Below are 14,677 nucleotides of genomic sequence, written 5' to 3'. Positions count from 1 at the left end.
AAACTCTACTCAAAATTTCTAAACTCTAATCTCTGTTCGAAATTTTAATAATAACAAAAATTGAAATCCTGTTAAAATCCAATTACTATAAAAATAGGAACGCTAAAGTAACAATTTTTAACCTAGGAATGTTGATAACCTAATCGTTTGCGAAGCATGGTAAATGCGGCGTCCATTTCGTATCAGTTCGAATTATCGATTATTAATCGTCTATGGCGTCTGTGATGTGAACCCCTATTCTTTCAGTCCCGTGACCGGCCAATAATCTATACAAAAGAAAACCAAAGCAATCTCAAATAAATGTATAACAAAACCAATACAATTTACAATAACAGAACAAATTATAGTAAGATAAAGCAATAATAAAATCCAAAATCTGCCTCAAAGCACGGTAATGTGAATTATCGATAATTTTAACTATCAGAAATACAGCCAAGAATAAATGTATAATAAACCAATAATTTACAATATTAAGGCTAGTTATAACGGAATAAAGTAATAATAAGGCCCAAATTCTGGCTTCAAGACCGGTAATATAGACTATCGTTGACTGTAACCTGTCAAACACACGATCAACGGTGAAAGTAAAAGAAGATTTCGGATACTACTTAATTTTACTAAAATTATTATCAATAAGCGGTTAAATACGAACGTACTATTTGTACGAAGCAGATAGAAGTGTGGAAATGTTGATAAAGTCGAAATGGACGTACTAATAAGGACAGGATTACGCTCGACGAGACGAATTTTCGCTCCAAAGACTTTCAAGAGTACGTCACCCCACGGCACGTCTCTCCGCGAAACTACGACTTCCCAATATTTCGCACCAATAGGAACGCTCGATTCGACGTGACAATATATTGCGCCAATAGGAACGCACAATTTCATTTGACAATATTCTGCACCAATAGGCACGCTCGATTTGACTTTGCGATACATTTCGCAAATAGGAGCGCACAATTTTCGTATATACAAGCGCGCGCAAACTTAGTGTATTCAAACAGTGAAATTGATGAAATTGAGGAATAGCAAACATATTTAAGACAATGTTCAGTATTTACGAATTAGATTACGAATAAGATTATGTTCTTAATGAAAAGCTTTTATGTGTTACACGTGTAAAGTTGTTATTATTACATAAAATATGGTATGTTATTACTTATTATTACATGAAAATCGGGGAAATTGCTCTATCCTGCTTTGTAAGTGTCTTTATCAAAGACAAATGTGATCCTTAAAAATTGTTAATAATTAGTAGCAGCTTAGAATAGTCCTGGAGAATCGATAGCGAAACTGTCATAAAAAGAGAAATTTCTTTAATTGAAAATAATTTATCATTGTTTACTTTGCTATTAATCGATTATATTATTATATTATTAGGTCATAAAATTGTTATTTTATAATACCAGAGAGGAATTTCTACTATTGCCTTATACGTGTCATCGTTCAAAAATATAGTAAACGATTAATTTCTCCTTTTTAGGCAACTTACAACTAGTTTTATTGTTGCGCGATTTTGTCATTCTTATATTTCTCTATCTCGGATAGAATAGTAGATATGAATTTTTCCGTAGAACCGTACAATTAAATAGGTTCTTGTCCATGCTAGTGCACGACCAAACAGGGCAGATCCCTAACTTTAAGCTTAAATACATAGGTTCTTGTATATGCTAAATTCCAACCAAACAAAGCAGATCCCTAATTTTATAGGTTCTTGTATATGCTAATGTCAATTAAACTCAGCACCTGACCGCATGGTGCAGCAGCTGTACCGTGGAACAACTAGAACTACGGGCGTGAGCACTCAGTTCCTCTCTGGTTAAACTAAATTTGGCGTCAAACGCGGCTCGCTTCAGTTCGCTCGCTTCTTTCTTTCTCGCTCTTTTTCTCTTTCCTCACGAGAACGTAACGCCAATTTCCATCGGCATTTCTATTCGTCTGCGTTCCGCTTGTCATCTTTCGAAATACCATCCCTCCGTTCGTCCCAACATCAGTGATTTTAACGAAGAAAGGGACATACAATTTCGGCCGATTAAACACGAGACACGAATCACGGCAGCAGACGGTATCGTCAGTCAACGATCACGGTGACGACGACTGATCTTTGTGTAGTCGAAACTCGAGCAACGCGCGAAACGATTTCGAAACTTAATATTCCGAAACGTGTCATCATCGACAGCTGTTGGGGTTTTGGGATACACCTCGTCATCGCGAACGATCATGAACTCTTATGCCAAATGTCAATCGGCGGTTGTTCAAAAACTTGGATTTTGTTAGGGAAACGTGGTGGTGCTGTGCCCTGACAAGACGCTACTATGCTTTTATTGGGAAAAAGTGAAAGCTTTAAGGTGGCTCGTTACGCGTCGCGTGAAACGAATTAACCTATCAGAACTGGATTACACATAAAAATGTGGAGCTTAGTTCGGTGTCATAAGAAAGTCCTCGAGGAGATGCACATTTTGATGAATCTGGAGCTGTCCTGAATTATTGAACGTCCTTTTTCGCGTGCACGAAATAGCCTGAATATCAACGTCAAACATGTTCGGTTGTCCTAGAGAAGCTGTGCGCGTCAAAGTAAAGGTACAGTTCATGTTATACAACATAATATTGCACGTTTCGCCATTACATCGACACCTCGCATAAAATTACAATGAAACTTTCTCGAAAATAATGTTTCATTATTACACGCTAAAGGACATTTAAAAACCAAATCTATTCCGATCGTCGAATTGTGAAATTCTCATTGTTGAATTTGATAAAAAAGAAATATTCTTCATCGATAACGATATTTCCCTGCGTTTACTATTCACTCTTTTTTTTTTTTTTTTATATATATATATTAGTGATATTGTTTACGAAATACTTGAAATGATAAATTTGCAGTAGGAGCATAGGGATTTAAAGCTTCCAATGTAACATCATTGAAAACGCAGTCTCAATATCATATAAGCTCAATATCACTCGAACTCGAAATCGAAGCGTGAATTCGCTCCAGATAATAAAGACGAATTCCATTTCTATCCTCCTAGGTAGTTGTAAATTGTTACTACCCGTAGAAAGTTTCTGATATGCACGCATATGTACATATATGTACGTGTACATCTTTTAAGTAGATTCGGATAAAGAAAGCGAGGCGTCGCACGGCAACGGCAACACGTCGCGTTTCGTAATTGGAATAACCAACGTTCTGTAAAAATAATTAGAACGCGTCGCTATTTCACAGGGGTATTCGACAAAATGTTCCTATGGCATTGCGGCAGAAATTTCGAATCAGGAACAGCCGTAACGTCTCTCCTATTTTCCTATGCAAACCCTGCAAATGCCTACGTGTGACACTTGACAGAAAATTAAACAAATGTCGGAGAGTTGTCTGTACCGAGACAATGTATAACATCCTGTTATATATATTTATTTATATATCTTATATCTTGTCTTGTTATATATATATATATATATATATATATGTATATTTATTAGTACACAGTTTGAGAATCGAAGTTTCATCCGATTTCCCGGCAATTATTTTTACCTTCAAAAAATTAACAAACAAAATTTAAAAGCACGAGACATCTGCTTTTACAGAGATACAAATATGGATCTCTTTTGTGTCTGTTATCGAATATGTATTCTTCGTGTGCAAAAATTGGAAAAATACTGGTTGAGTAAAATATTTCTAATAACTCGCAATATATTGCTGCTATAAAGCGGATTTTATTATTTTGAAACTCTCGTGTTATGGTTTATTTATTTGTACTCGTTATTGATGGTAGCTTATTAAAATACTAAGAAAAAAAATGTCTGTTCATGTGTCCTATATGGAAACATTACTGAAAACATTACAACCAATCATTTTGTTTCATATATGTATATATGTATTTCATATTTCATATTAAATCGAAAATATTAATAGTTTCGTTGCGATATCTAACCTTAACCTCAAAATCCTGCAATTCTGCACGTGTTAATATTATCTGGCAATGGCATAAAGTGATCCAATACATTCGATCGAAGTTAAAACAAGTATAATTAAAAGAGCATTTATATAATAGGTGTGACAGTGTAACTGCCAACCGAAATCGACTTCTAATTTTATATATAGAAATCCTTTTAATATTATTCTAATCTCGTCCTGCTTTTTTCCCTTTATATCTCTCTCTCGTTTTTCTTACATAATTATATGTACTTTCGTTAGGTACTTTCGTGTACATATTGCTTTCGTTAATATAAACGTCAAGTTCCTTTTTATAATATAATTTTATACATGTATATCCTATTATATTATTATTATTTAAATATATTTAAATAATATAATTGCGAAGTGTAATAGATTTTATGGAATTTTTGTACGTCTATTACTTTCACAAACTTTTCTTAAGCTTCAATGTATTGGCTCGTATGTACGTGTAACACCAATTCGATACGATATCCCCATTTAAAAGAATCATAATATTCTGTAAGAATATTTTGTTCTATGTACTTATTTATCATCATCACGTTATCGTTACGCTTCATCATAATTATCTTTTTCTAGGAACGTTAACAAATATTTTGTCCATTATTTTTGCCGTACAATATAAATATCAAGTTTTAGTTTTAACGCAAAATAGCGTTCGAATATTTCAATTTCATCCATTTGTTACAAAGCTACGATCATTTGAAGTTAACGAGTACCAATGTTTCGTTTCGTTTGCTTCATCATTCGAACTTTGTCTACGGCTCTCCCATTATCTTAATGATCGGTAAAGGAGTGTGCTTTTATAATTTTCTGAAATCTATAGAATGATGTACAAATATTTCTATTGCTTGAGCTACAGAAAGATTGGTCATTTTTGTACCTTGGAAAGGTACCTCTTTCCAAGTTCTTGCGTTTAACGGTCAAACGATTCAAGGCTAATATTATGCACAGTGAAAATAACACTGAAACTTAATTTTCGATTCATGAAAAACCAAACGAGATTTATCAACTACGCCTGGAAGACTTTAATCCTGCCTGTACTACATATATTATATGTATGTAAATAATATCTACCATTTAAAGTATGTATACGTTGTGCCTAGAAAAAATAGGTTTACTTTGATAACACTTAAGAAATTTCTCGTATATATATAGCAATTATTTATTTAAATGTTGAAATTAATAACAACCATATAAGATATATTTTTTGCTTTCTGTATAAAAACAATTTTTCGAGATTTTACCGTCATACAATACAGTGAATTGTTGAATTCTATCGAAGACAATTTCAATTCTAGAAACGAAACGAAACGAAACGAAACGAAACGATACGGGACACACGTTTTATAACAGAGGTAAACATTTATGTTTAGAAATGCGAGACCAGACATCAGCCAGAGTATCGGAAGTTCAGCGTGGACCCGCAGATAACATCCATCGAAGTGCTTCAAAGTATACTCATCAAAGCGTTCGATATCAAAGGGTGAGATTTTACTGTTATTAATGCCGAACAATGCCGAATAAGAAAAAGTTTCAAGCCGGACAAAAGTTTATAGAAAAAAGTTAAGATCATTTGTAAGAGTTCCGAAAGCGATCCTTTTCGTGTAAAGGGTACAACAGGGGTCTACTACATTTCGGTTTATCGTAATAGAGTACAGTACCTGCAAGAAGTACCTACAATACCATCGGTCTGCTTACAAGCTGTCTTGAATCTACAAATAATCACAACTATTTCCACGAATCTTTTATCTTGTGGGCTAGGTACATTGTTGGCTCTACCCATGTTCTTCGCTTCAATTTAATATATTATTTTAAATAGTCTTGCTATTTTAACCTATTAATTCAACGCACTATTTCTCCGCTGTATTTGAATATTCGTCTTAAATTAATATTCGCAGCAAATACAACACCGAATCGTTTTATATTTGTCGTGTCAAGTATCGTTCACGTTTCAATGAACTCTCTTGCTGGTTCGTAGATAGAGCGTGAGTGCGCGTGCGCGTGATTCTAAGGAAAATCGCGATCTCTTGATTATATAATTTTAATATCTGTAACATAGTGCGATAATCTGTCAACAATACGTAGTCGTGCAAAACTTTTGACCGCTACTCTACCTTCGGCTAATGTTCATTTGCTTTGGACGCGTAGCGATTACCATTTATCTAGAAAACCGAGCACGCGTTTCACAACACGTTAGGTCCGAGAAGGAAAATTTTCCACGAGTCTTTTCTCATTACCAACTATGAAAGCTAAACATAAACTATTAGATAGTAATAATAAAAAAAGAATCATTTTTCGAAAAGAATATGGAAGTCTTATAAATTAAACATAAAATGTTTAATTTGAATTTTATCTAGAAATTGATGTTTTGTTAAGCTTTTTCTGAATTATTTAAACTCGAACTAGCAAAAACGAGATCGGCGTTTAATTATGACAGAATCGTAATAAATACGATACGAATCGAGCGCTATTTGAATGCCATTTGTGTTACTTTCGCCAATAATTAAATTAGATTGTATTCTCGTGTTACTATTGGAAAAGAAAGAGGTAGTATTTAATTACATGTATCGAAAGTATAAAAGAAATGAACGTAACGGCAGATGGCGAGAAATTCCGATTTGACTTTAAATTACAATAATCTTGGAACATATTTTTTCACTTCATCGTTGCATCGATTAATGGTAGATAGCTCGATCGGTTTGCAATTGTCTGCTACTTTCTATGAATCATTCATTTACGATGCAAATGTTTCGAAATAATACAAACAGATTTAGTGAGCAGAGGGAAATGTTAATAATTGAAAAATTATGCACGCTATATATAGCAGTTTAATCCTAATTTATTGATATCACCCCTATCGGGTTGCAAGACTTTCAAATCTACAAATTCTCTCTCTCTCTCTCTCTCTCTCTGTCTCTCATCCTTACATACCATAAATATACCATGAATTCTTTTACTTATTTCACCTTCGCACACACACACACACACGCGCGCGCGCGCACACACACACACACAATATGTATAGTTACAATATAAATTAGAAACTTAAAATTGATAAATATATAGATTAAAGAACGTAGATTTAAAAGCATTCTTCGTATAAAGCATTTTTCATCAATACATCTTTTATTAATCGATTAAGCTTAACACTTAATGTAGGAGTTTAACACTTGAATATCGAGACAGAATATCATTAAAAATGTTAACTTGCGATAAAAGAAATAAGTTTCTGAAATATTTCCAGAGAATTCACAGTTTCTTATCGAGCAATAGATGACTATGGATCGGAAACATACTTATTCCTACTTTCTGACTGGGACTTGGATGCAGCATTTATCAGGTAAATATTTTATATAATACCACTGGTACCTAGGTGATTAAAGATACCGAACTCCGTTGTTTCAACCGATAACGTATTTTATTATAGCGCTTCTGAACCCTATCTATATCTGCAAGTCAACTTAAAGCCATTCGGAGAGACAGGCGACTGCGAATGTTATTGGGAACAAAATGCACAGGAAGTGTCGACTCGACAAGAAACCGGGTTTCCATACAAGACGCCCAAGTTACCGGGTCTAATAATGAACAAGGCGAGTACTTCGCTCGTTGTCCCTCGATCATCTGTCATTCTGCTTCCAGTTATTCCTTTTATTTTCCTTCCTTTAACTTCCTTCTTAACTGAATACAAGGATATCATATACAATATGTTTGTATGTATCTTCGAGGTGGTCACAAGACATCCGAATGGTTAACCTTGCAATGTTATTTAGGATAGAATTGAAATGTATATTAAATTTTCTAATTTCTAACGCGTTACTTGTAGTAACATGTAACACAGAAAGATTTTTCTCTTTTACCTATTTTATATTCCCCGTTTACTTGTTACATTATTTTTTATGGTCATCGATCAGTCTAACAAATCAGTCCTTTTGATAAATCAAATTTTCTCAGTTTTGGTCATTTTAATATCGTATAAACCAAAGTGGTTTATCAAAATTTAAACTTCTCTCGATTTAAGTTTCTCTCCATTTTTTACTATATTTTTTCAACCGTCTGCCACAAAATCTTCAAAATTATACATGCAATTTTCTCCTAATTTTGAGCATGGCCTACAATTTTTTCCACATCTCGATTATATTTCACTTTTTCAGAAGCATTTAATGTAAAGATAAGATTGGTCAGAATTAATATGTTCATAAAAAAGTATTTCGCAATTCATAAAATTTAAAAAGATCAATTACCATAGAATAGATGTATACGTTATAAATCTGACCGGTTTTTTTTTTACAGATGGAAAGAACACTGAACATGGTTCAACGTGCTCTGGGTAATTTGAGCGAAGAATCTTCGCACCAGCAATGTGCTCAACCACCACGACCACCATTGACAGACGCAGAGTTTCGACGATTTTTGGATCCCATCGGACAAGTAATACACCCTAAAGAATTACGAGCCGTCATATACTTCGGTGGAATTGAACCTAGCCTGCGAAAAGTGGTTTGGAAACACATTCTAAACGTATATCCCGAAGGAATGTCCGGTCGCGAGAGGATGGATTATATGAAGAAAAAGTCGCAAGAGTATCAAAATCTTCGAGAAAGATGGAAAATCTTGGTACAAAAGGGACAAAATGTCGGAGATTTGGCATATGTAACGAGTATGGTACGGAAAGACGTTCTAAGAACGGATAGACATCACAAGTTTTACGGAGGTTCTGACGATAATCAGAATACGGCCAGTCTCTTTAATATCTTAACTACGTATGCCTTAAATCATCCGAGTGTCAGTTACTGTCAAGGTATGAGCGATCTGGCTTCGCCTTTATTGGTTACTATGAGGGACGAAGCACAAGCATACATATGCCTGTGCGCTCTTATGAGGAGGTTGAAAGACAACTTCATGCTTGATGGAATTGCTATGACTACAAAATTTGCACATTTGGCTGAAGGTATGTAAAATTCAATATGTTATTTAAATAATTAGGAGATTGTGATTTCTTTGGTATAAAAAAATGTCATATGCGTAAAAGTTACAACGTAATATTATAGCTATAATAGTTACAGCTATAACTGAAATATAAAATATAAAGTAACTTATATATTCCCAGTTATTAAAAAATATATTATTATATATTATTAAAAAATTATGATTTTTTACATTACCATGTAATGGAACCATTTTTTACATTAAAATGAACGGTAAACGAGAAAGGAAAAGATTATCTTTTAAAAAGCAACTGATTGATGTTGCTTGCCCTTAGAATAGGAAGAAAACAATCTTCTAATCGATGTATATAATTCTTTCAAATTGAAAGATTCATTTAATAAATATTACGTCTGTATCAATTGTTATAAAATATCTACATTTTTTAAGGTTTACAACATTATGACCCAGACTTCTATGCTTATTTAAAATCCCATCAAGCGGACGACCTATTGTTCTGTTATCGATGGCTTTTATTAGAAATGAAACGTGAATTTGCTTTGGACGACGCTCTGAGAATGCTCGAAGTTTTATGGGCTGCTTTGCCAGCGTCACCACCAAACGGAGAACTTAATCTGGCCGAAGTACCTTTTCCTCCACCTTCGCCACCGCCAAGCCCAAACGTAAAACATATTCGTGAGAACGCATACACGAAAGTTTGTGCTATCAGACGACAAAGCTCTTCCGCGAGTATCGCCACTACTGGTAAAAGAAAGACTCTTAACGCGGAGGATCCATCTTTGCAAAGCTCTACAGAAACTAACGGTGACTCAAAAAGGTACTTCTATGCAAATCGATGAAAGCAGTGAAATAGAAATAATAATATAAAGTGAAACCCGCTGTCTACAGATCGAGCTCTCCTTACGAGACGTTTTCTGAGCCAGAAAATGATTTGACGACAGCGAAAAATCGAAGAAACACAGAATCTACGGAAAAGTGCCTAAGTACAGATTCTCTGTCTGGTAAATCTAAACGCGTAAACTTGCTGGAATTGAAAGAAAGACTGTCGTTACCTAGTAAAGAACATCAACAAACAAAAAATAATGAAAATGATGGTGAAAAGAAATGCGCCCGAGTAGTAAAGAATTTGAACGAATTTTTGAACTTCACGAGCCTCAACCGTAGCAAAATAACACCAAGCGATGCTGAACCAGAGTTGAGGTGAAACAATATATTTTCAATATAAATACAATATAAATACAATATAAATACAATATAAATACAATATATAAATACAATAGTTCAATATAGATAAACGTAATTTATCAGAAATACCAGCGTGTTATTCTTATCCGTTTTATATAAATAATGGGTAAAAGTAACGTTATAACCGGTAAATATATTATTTTTTAGACGTGTTTCGAGCGAGAGCGGAGTAATTAGAGTTTTAAGAGATGAACCAAGTTCGCCGGATGACCCGACAGATTTTTTTCCAATGACTACATCAATGACTAGAGAATTAAGACTGGAACTAGAATCACTCGATCGACAAGTCTTCGGACCATCACCGCCAAGTGATCAACAATGTGATTGTGTTCTATCTAAAAGAGAAAGCGAATTAGCCGACAGCGAAACAGATACAGAGTTAGCAAGGTGTAGTCCAGCTGCGGATGTATTTGTATGGGAGAATCCTCTGCACACGTTACAGCAAAAGAATCATCCAGCTACTCCAGATGAGCAAGCAGAACTCGAGTATGATGGCGAAATATTAGAAGATCAGAATGGTGTTAAATCTGTTACCCCAATTAGATTACTTAAACGGACTACAAGGTATAGACCAACTTTTTATGATTTCACAAGAATTTTATATTTCGAAGTGTACACAGCCTTAAATATAAAAATTATAAAATTTCATAGGTCCGAATCTGCTTCGGACAGCGAGGAGGCAGAAAGTTGGCACCAAAATGCAACAGTACAAGAAAGTCCAATAAAACAATCGGTACAAGAGCACTGTGAAGAAGCCACAGAGCTTACAAATCTTATTCCAGCAGGAACTTGCGAAGATCAGTTGGGAGAAACTTCTCTACCTCCACCTCACGAATTTGGTGGTGGTAATCCGTTTCTTATGTTCCTCTGTATTACTCTGTTATTGCAACACAGAGACTTTGTTATGCGTAATCAAATGGATTATAACGAAATGGCAATGCATTTCGATAAAATGGTTCGTCGACATAACGTTATTCGAGTGCTCAATCAAGCGAGGCAACTATTCGCTGGTTATCTTAGAAGGCATTCTTCATCGTCATTAGGTGCAAAGTCAGATTCTGTTAATGTGTAGCCTGATAATGCTTGAATATTCATTGTACTTATCAACACCTACCATATAACATGAAATACGAAATGGACGATTTTAAAATATATTGTGTACCGTTCAAGACAAATCACAAAAAATAAGTTTAAAATATGTTTTTTAAATCTAAAAGGTGAATCAAAACACTTCTGTAAATGAAGAAAGATATCAGGTAAAATGCGTATCAGTGATAAGCTAGGCAATAAGAAATTTAAATAATCTCCTCGAGGTGCTCCTTTAATCGTGCTTTCGTAAAAAAATCATTAATTCTTCGTGTATTCTTTTAATCTTTCTAAGCATATTAATTGCGATACATATTATGTATATTCAATCCAAATCTTATTATTGTTTGATGAACATATGTCTCAAAGTATGATAATTTTTATATTATTTATTTGCATTTATCTACATTTACTGTCTATTGATGAGTTTCTTATTAATAAAAGTTTATTTTCTTAGGACAAACTAATTTTAGTTTGGAAGGGTTAACCTTCTTGGCGATCATGTATAATTAAATACAAATACACATATAAACCAATGTCATTATCTGCCGTGTGATAGCACCAGTTGAAAATAATTCTTATATTTCGCATAATTCATGGAACTAAGTGAAGTAAACGTTTCTTCGATACTTAATGTACAAACATTGCAACAGACTTTAAAACGTAATCATGTTGAGAATGACACGACATTAAACCCTCCGTCTGCAACTTTATTTTTACTAACGTTGTCTGCATACTGGTTCACTTAAATTCATCCACATCCTTTTAGGTCTTTTGTGTTTTAAAAGAACCCCAAACATTTTTTAATACTCTTCCAGATCTCTAGAATATTATTTCATAGTTTCCATTGCTACATCTTACCTTCATTTCTTTAAGAGAAGCTACATTTAAACGAAAATATAGGTAAGCTGAGAAATTACCTAATTAATAGTTATAACTACTAGTCGACAACGACCTGGTATGCAGATGAAAGGTTAAATATACTTTATCTGTGACACTATCCTTTGACACTATGCACAATGTATCAATTGCACTGCATTATCTTTCTCACTGTACCTCGATTTAAAATTAAGTGACTGGCTTAAATTTGTAAAATATCTATGATTAGCTTAGTAGCTGTATCTTACTTTGTTCTCGAACAATGTGTTTGAGAAACGACAATAAACTGCATTTAATTTTATCACTAGTAATTAAGTATAAATACGTCCTCTGCATGTTTTCCAGAAGAAATTTACTTTTTCTCTGTTTTATACTTTATTTTAAATAAGTTAATAATTTACATATCATCTTATAATATAACATTAAGTAGATTGTATATATGTGATTGTAAGCTGATTTATTGCAAAATAATTTTAAGTTTATTTTAAGTTTAATACTAAATCACGCCGTTTTTCAAACATGGTATAAGACTCCATAATTCTTTTATTGACCTACTCAAAAAGACATCCATTCATTTACTTTTGTCTTTTACTTCCTCCATTTGCTAACATTGTGAGGATTCTTACAAAGATATTCACTGCATCCATATAAACAGAAATCGCGCTGAAATAAGAAGTATAAAATGTATATGTTGTGTTTGTCAAATTTCACATGTTTATTAAATTACTTACTTATTAATTGGATCGTATGGCCTTGCTAGGTAGTCATAGGTTGGATATGTTTCTGCTTGTTTGATGATACGTTGTGTATCATACAGAAGAAGCATAGAGAAGAGCACCAGACCACCATACAAAGATATTGAATACAAACCAGATCCAAGAGCTGTTGTAGGTGGTAAAAACATTGATCCAACACTACTTGCAAATACAAAACCCAAGCCAATCGCTAATGGACCTCCCATGTTCAGAAACTTTTCATTTGGTGCACAAACTGCAACTACTGATAAACCACCAACTACACCAGCAGTATACCATGCAGCTCTAAGAACCAAAGGTCCCCCAAGTAAATACAAAGGTGCAAGAAATGCACCAACAGTACCAGTATGTATCAACCATGCTATTTGTTTTGTACCAAAACCTTCTTTGTATGGGATAGTCTGTAACAATATTCCACTACCCCAAACAGATGCTAATGTTACTAACATGGCAACCCATCCTTGACGCATTACCAAGTTCATCATAGTTGGTGAACGTAAACATAGTGCTGCAGCTACAGTGCTGCTTACTATAGATGCACCAAGGTACATGTATGTAGTCTTAATTCTATCTTTCACATATTGCGGCCATAACCTATAAAGAATTATATATTGTATTATATCCTATTTTGATATTCTACAACTGATAATATTCTCGTAACTGTAACACTGATTAAAAGAAAATACTTTGCATAATCTATAGCTCCCATAGATGGTGACAAACCCAAACCATAATAGCATAATGAACCTATTCCTATTACAGCACCACCAGCAACAACTCCTTTCCCAATAGTGAATGCTATGAAAGCAAAAGTATTTTCAGTAGTAAGTTTAATACATATATCACAGAATTAACTTTATTTAACTTAACTTAACACAGAAGAATTAAGACTCAAGAATTAACAAAGTAAATGAATTTTAGAAATAAAAGAAACATATTAGGATTATTTATTGCGCACGTATAACATTATACCAATAAATTGGTTATAATGTATATTACATGATAAATCTTAGAAATGTTAAAAAATACTTATAAAATAGGATCACCCCTCTCCCCTCCTTATTACTACATTCAATGAATATACAAAAATTTGGAACAGGTCATATGAAATAACCTATAATCCATATTCATAATTGCGATTGCATCATATTGCATATGTGTTCTCTATTATTACTTTTGTTCTACATACTTTATGTATGGATTGAAATCTTACCTGTTTCTCCTGCAGGAGCCATTGCCTGCTCTGAAATAGTGGCTGATCTACGAGCCGATCTTGCAAATGCACTTCGTCCATCGTTAGCAAATAATCTGGTAGATTGAATTCTCGGAATAAACGGTTTCGAATTAATTGGAGCCTTTAATAGACTAACCAAATTTGATGAGACGGTACTTCGACATACCCTGGCAAGCATCATTTTTGCATGCTCATATCTGAAAAATAATATATTTATTAATAAAAATATCGATGATATCCGCATATTAGCCTAGGTATGTTAAACAAAAAGTACACACGATTTTGAACGAATTATCTTTCAAAAGTTTGAAAAATATTCACATATCTATCAAGATTTATTTAAAACCTCAGATCAATAGTTTTTCGCAAAAATTTCTTGTGATTACTCACAGACGCGGTAAGCTGCAATTGTTCACGACAAATCAATATCTCGAATCGCTAACGCTGACAATTTCCGTGATATATGCGTTTGAAACTTCGAAATAGATATCGTACAGATAGTAGAAACGTTGTAAAGAAATCATGATGTACGCGATGAAAGTGCCATCTTTGGTACATAGTTGCATTGAATTTGTTAAA

General features: G+C 33.7%; 2 protein-coding genes across 3 annotated transcripts; one reads left to right on the top strand and one right to left on the bottom strand.

Annotated features, from left to right (window-relative positions):
• Window positions 1–1,516: 1,516 nt before the first annotated feature.
• Window positions 1,517–12,410, top strand: LOC100742786 (TBC1 domain family member 25). The gene is made up of 9 exons (XM_003489790.4): window positions 1,517–2,580; window positions 5,329–5,438; window positions 7,200–7,295; window positions 7,383–7,545; window positions 8,246–8,903; window positions 9,329–9,716; window positions 9,788–10,099; window positions 10,292–10,708; window positions 10,796–12,410. Exons 1-9 carry the CDS (start codon window positions 2,539–2,541, stop codon window positions 11,214–11,216), a joined length of 2,607 nt encoding a protein of 868 aa, XP_003489838.1. The 5' UTR covers window positions 1,517–2,538; the 3' UTR covers window positions 11,217–12,410.
• A 55-nt stretch (window positions 12,411–12,465) lies between these two features.
• On the bottom strand, window positions 12,466–14,636 carry LOC100743944 (growth hormone-inducible transmembrane protein). 2 transcript variants are annotated; one of them, XM_003489800.4, is made up of 5 exons: window positions 14,489–14,636; window positions 14,078–14,295; window positions 13,551–13,662; window positions 12,841–13,458; window positions 12,466–12,772 (listed from the first exon to the last, which is right to left on the bottom strand). In XM_003489800.4, exons 2-5 carry the CDS (start codon window positions 14,277–14,279, stop codon window positions 12,685–12,687), a joined length of 1,020 nt encoding a protein of 339 aa, XP_003489848.1. In that variant the 5' UTR covers window positions 14,280–14,295; window positions 14,489–14,636; the 3' UTR covers window positions 12,466–12,684. The 2 variants fall into 2 exon arrangements, with proteins under 2 accessions (XP_003489848.1, XP_012241621.1); XM_012386198.3 differs by having other exon boundaries at window positions 14,377–14,614.
• Window positions 14,637–14,677: the final 41 nt, after the last annotated feature.

The sequence above is a fragment of the Bombus impatiens genome, unplaced genomic scaffold (genome assembly GCF_000188095.3).
Source record: "Bombus impatiens unplaced genomic scaffold, BIMP_2.2 scf_0377, whole genome shotgun sequence".
Taxonomy (NCBI): Eukaryota; Metazoa; Arthropoda; class Insecta; order Hymenoptera; family Apidae; genus Bombus; species Bombus impatiens.
Note: the sequence above shows the minus strand (reverse complement) of the source record. Positions and strands in the feature narration are given on the sequence as shown.